Below are 5,160 nucleotides of genomic sequence, written 5' to 3'. Positions count from 1 at the left end.
ATGATTCTTCCAATTTTATTGATGTTTGTTATGATCTTTCTTTTATCATTTCTGATTTTGTTAATTTTAAATTTCTCTCTCTCTCTCTCTCTCTCTCTCTCTCTCTCTCTCTCTTTTTTCTTGATCAAACTGGCCAGGGGTTTATCAGTCTTGTTTTTTTTCAAAGAAACAGCTCTTATTTTCATTAATTTTCTTAATTCTTTTCTTAGGTCCAAGTTCATTAATTTCTGCTATGATCTGGATTATTTATTTCCATCTTCAGCTCTTCGGGTTAGGTTCTTCTTATTTTTCCAGTGCCTTTAAGTGGACTGTTCTGTTAGTGATTTGGAATTTTTCTGTCTTTGTAATTAAGGCACTTAGGGCTATGAATTTTCTCCTTATAACTGCCTTCATTGTGTCCATAAGTTTTTGTAGGTTGTGTGTTTTCATTATCATTCAATTCTCGGAATTTTAAATTTTCTTTTTTGATTTCTTCCACAATCCATTCATTGTTTAAAAGTGTGTTGTTTAGTTTCCAGTAGTTGGTAGAGTTCTTCTTGTGTCTCTTGTTAATTTCTAGCTTTAAAGCATTATGATCTTATATGATGCAGGAAGTGACTTCAACATCCTGTAATTTATAGAGGCATGCATTGTGGATTAATACATGATCTATTTTGAAGAGGTTCTGTGGGCTGCTAAGAAGAATATGCATACTGTAGAGTTTGGGTGGAAACTTCTGTAGATGTCTGTTCTGTCTAGTTGGTCTATGGTGTTATTGAACTCTACTATTTCCCTGTTGATTTTCTGCTTGGATGATCTGTCTATCGATGATAGTGGAGTATCAAAGTCTCTGAGGCTATGATGGTGTTGTTGTTTACTTCTGTTTTGTTGTCAAGTAGGTTTTGTTTTATATACTGTGGTGCACCTGTGTTTATCACATATATATTTATGATTGTGATGCTCTCATGTTGGATCATTCCCATGATGAGTAAGAAGTAGCCTTCTTTGTCCTTTTTGATTACTTTTGGGTTGAAGTCCATTTTATCAGATATTAATACAACAACACCTGCTTGTTTTTTATTTCCATTTGCTTGGAATATCATTTTCCATCCTTTCACCCTGAGGAGATGTCTATGTTTAGTGCTGAGGTTGGTTTCTTGAAGACAGCAGATAGAAGGGTCCAGGTTTTTGATCCACCCTGATAACGTGCATCTTTTGATGGGTGAGTTTTGATGTTAAGAGTTTTAATTATGATGTGTCTTGGAGAGTTTCTTCTTTGGTCCTGTCTGTTTGGTGTCTATAGACTTTGGTATCTGGATGGCAATTTCTTTTGACAGATTGGAATAATTTTCTTCAATAATTTTGTTGAATATGATCTCTATGCCTCTGGCCTGCATTTCCTCTCCTTCTGGTATACCCATGATCCAGATGTTTGGTCATTTTAGGGTATCCCGCAGTTCCCTTCTGTTCTGTTCACTTGATTTTTTGAACTTAGCAAAGTTTTTAGCCTCCCAATCTATTTCTTCTCTTGTCTTCCAGGTCACAGGTTATGTCCCACATGCATAACTCTGTTAGTGAGGGGTTCTATAAAGGTTTTTATGAGCTCTATTTGATTTTTTTCTATTTTGTTATTTTGCATCATGTCCATCTCTTCTTTGAGGTACAATTTCAGTTTGAGTTCTGATTTTGTTGATGCTTCCTGGAATTCATTCCTACATTTGATCAAGACTTCATTAAGCTTAATCAGTCAGTTGTTGAAATCTTCCATATCTTGATTCTCCTTCAATTCAATTCTCCTTCAATCTCTAATACATAGCCAGTGGGAGTGTGCAGAGGGGCAGAAAAGGGTATCAGTCCCATGCTTTTGGGTAAACCACCAGTCCCCCAATCCTCCATGCTAGCCAGAATCCAAGCCTCAGGCTACTCTTGCAGTAACTGCAGGCAAGGAGACCCAGGACAGTAGTTCCACCTGTACCATGAGACACACGTGATTGCTGGGATCTACACCCACCTGCATGTTCTCAGACCCCCAACCAACCCCCAGATGTCTTCCAACCCTCCTCCTCACTCCCCCACTTTGGTTCCTCTCCACACACTGTGACATCATCTCCACTCAAATTCAACCCACCCCACACAAACCTACCCCCCCTCATGACTTCCTTCATACCCGCTCTGCTTGGCCCTAGCCCCGCCCCTGTGACTTTGGATATACCCCTATTGGCCTCACCCCCACAGGACTTCTGACCCACTCTGTGCTGTTACACCACCCCCGCCCCATGAGGATTCAGAACTGCTCTGCTCCACCCTGCTCTGCCACCATGCAACTTCCCACCCACTCTGCTCTGATAAAACCCACCCTGCACAATTTCAGACAGGCTCTGCTCCACGCTGCTCCATACCCATGTGATTTTCCACTCTCTCTGCTCTGCCCGCCCCCCCCCCAGGCAACTTCTGACTTTCTCTGCTATGCCCAGCCCACCCCTCTGCTGGGCCCTGAACCCTGCCAATTCAGACCTGCTCTGCTCCACCCTGCTCCACTCCCACACAACTCTTGACCCTTGCCACTCTGTCCCAACTGTGTGCCACCTGACCCCATGTGACCCATTTTGTGCTACTTCAGATCCACTCCATCTCCACACCACTGCCGATCATGACCACAGACCCATTCTACCTGCTCCCACACTGTGATGGGAAGACCACAACACAAAAGGAATAACACAAAAAATTAAATGCAAGTAAATGACTTCTGGCCAAGATGGCGACCACCTAGCAGCACTCCAGATACCAGGGAGAAAAAAGCAAGAAATTAAGGGATAACAGGGTCTTTTTGCCAGTGGGAGGGCACAGAGTGGGGAAAAACAGGGAAGCACAAATCCCCACGCCCATGCGCCCCATGCCCCCCGCACCCCACACTCCCCGGGCAAAGAAAGGCAAGAAATTAAGGGTTATCAGGGTCTTCTTGCCAGTGGCAGGGCACAGAGTGGAGAAAAACAGGAAAGCACCATCCCCCCTTGAGTGGGTAGTCTACCCCCACACATACAGCTGCCATGCCCCATGCCCAGCACCCCATGCCCCGGGCCCCACACCGTACTGCTGTGCTCTGTTCGCGTGACCACCAGCGCATTGCGTGCCTGCCAGCCCGCTGTGCTGATGCGCAGGGAACTCCGCCTTTGTTCTCTGATCATACATGTTGGCCAGCCACGCTGTGCTTGGTTCCCACGCCCACGAGGGCCGCCTCTGCCTTGATTAAGCTGTTGCCAGGCCCCCTGCTGCTGTGCTCCGATCTCTTGCCCGCCGGCTAGCCTTTGCTGTGTCCTGATCCCATGCCTGCAACAGCTGCACTACAATTGCATGTGCAGTGGGCCCAGTCCCATAGCAAGGGCCACACAAGTCCACACTGAGTCACTAGCGCCAGCTCAGGTGCCATCCCCTACCTGACCATTGCTACCCATCCCCCATTCCCCTGAGGCGGGAGAGCTCAGACAGTTTGCAGGTCCCAGTATTACCAGCCAGAGTTTGGGCAGCTTCAGGGCTTGCTGTCTCAGTCTGCTTCCAAACTAGAAGGCAGGCAGCTTTGGTGAATTACTGGGAGAGAATTCAGGCAACTTTGGTGCCCCTGTCAGGCTATAGATAGGCAGCTTTGGAAAGAGAGAGCAAAAACCCAGGCTACTTGTAACTGCCCCAGGCTGCCTTGGATTCTCATTAAGCTAGATCCCAGGCTGCTCAACCCACCTACCTGCCCATACACTGACATGGGTAGACCACAGTGCAAAAGAAATAACATGAAAAATAAAATGCAAGAAAATCCAAACAGATCACCCAGTCCAACAAGGATTACATCTCACCAAAACATAGAAGAGTGTTTAGGATCAGAACATCAAGTGGAAGTTATGAACATTGCAACCCTGAACAACCTACTGCTAGAACTGGCAGGAAAGCTACAAAGGACAGACAATTGTATGGATGCTACCATCACTAAGCTAGAGCAATATGATAAGACACTGGAAGGAATTCAAAGAGAGCTAAGAGAGTTGAGGGAGAGTGAAAAAAAAAGAGGACCTTAAAAATCAGCAGGCCACACTAAATGAAAACATAAAGAAATGCAAGGATGATTTCCAAGAATCATCAAGAAAATCAGAAAATGAGACGAAAAGGGAGCTGGACAGAGCGATGGAAGTGATACATAGGAAAGTAGTAGAAAATGCAAACTTAATTGAACAAGTCCAAAACTTGCTAGAGGCCCTCAAGAATAGAGTCAGCGAAGTGGAAGATAGAAACTCTGATCTGGAGGACAGAATGGAAGAAACAGTTCGAGAGTCCAAAACTTTCAGTAAATTCAAAAGTTCCTGTGAACAGAACATGAGAGAATTGTGGGATACACTTAAACGTCCGAATATCAGAATCATTGGAATACCAGAAGGAGAAGAATTTCAGACCAAAGGCATGGAAAACTTATTTAACACAATACTTGAAGAAAACTTCCCCCGTCTCTTAAAAGAAAGGCCAATCAAGATACAAGAAGCAAACAGAACTAACAGACTAGACCCAAGGAGAAACTCACCAAGACATATTATCATTAAGACGTTAAACATTGACACCAAAGAGAAAATCCTAAAAGCAGCTAGGTAAAAACAGCACATCACTTTCAAAGGAAACCCCATCAGAATTACTTCAGACTTCTGAATGGAAATCCTGAAAACTAGAAGGGCCTGGAATGAAACTCTCCAAATTCTAAGAAACTATGGCTTCCAACCCAAACTACTCTACCTGACAAAAGTCTCCCTTATAATAGATGGTGAAAGGAAAACTTTCCATGACAAAACTCAGCTTTACAATTATATGAACACAAAACCAAACCTACAGAAAGTATTCCAGAAAATTCTCCACAGAGAAGAAACAAATAACCAAACAGAATAGACAGAGAAAATGCTAAAGTACATGGAAATGCCAACACACCTCTACCACTACTACATGGCAGGGATCAAATCAAATCTCACAGTCATTACCCTAAATATTAATGGCCTTAATTCACCCATGAAGAGACACAAGCTAACAGGGTGGACCAAAAAATTAGACCCCACAATCTTCTGCCTTCAAGAAACCCACCTTACCACTAAAGACAGAAACCTACTCAGGGTGAAAGGGTGGAAAACAATATTCCAAGCAAATGGAAATACGAAA

The 5,160-nt window shown here is 43.8% G+C and overlaps 1 protein-coding gene across 1 annotated transcript in view; it reads left to right on the top strand.

Moving 5' to 3' along the window:
• Positions 1–960: 960 nt before the first annotated feature.
• The window catches only part of LOC123462074 (olfactory receptor 4A15-like), a 9,708-nt gene continuing 5,508 nt past the window's right edge, over positions 961–5,160 (top strand). The window contains exon 1 of the mRNA XM_045153926.1: positions 961–974. Coding sequence (XP_045009861.1) covers positions 961–974 — 14 coding nt within the window. The remainder of the gene's footprint in view (positions 975–5,160) is intronic.

Source organism: Jaculus jaculus, chromosome 1 (assembly GCF_020740685.1).
Source record: "Jaculus jaculus isolate mJacJac1 chromosome 1, mJacJac1.mat.Y.cur, whole genome shotgun sequence".
In the NCBI taxonomy this organism is placed as follows: Eukaryota; Metazoa; Chordata; class Mammalia; order Rodentia; family Dipodidae; genus Jaculus; species Jaculus jaculus.
The sequence above is the reverse complement of the archived record's forward strand: the minus strand, read 5'-3'. Positions and strand labels throughout refer to the sequence as shown.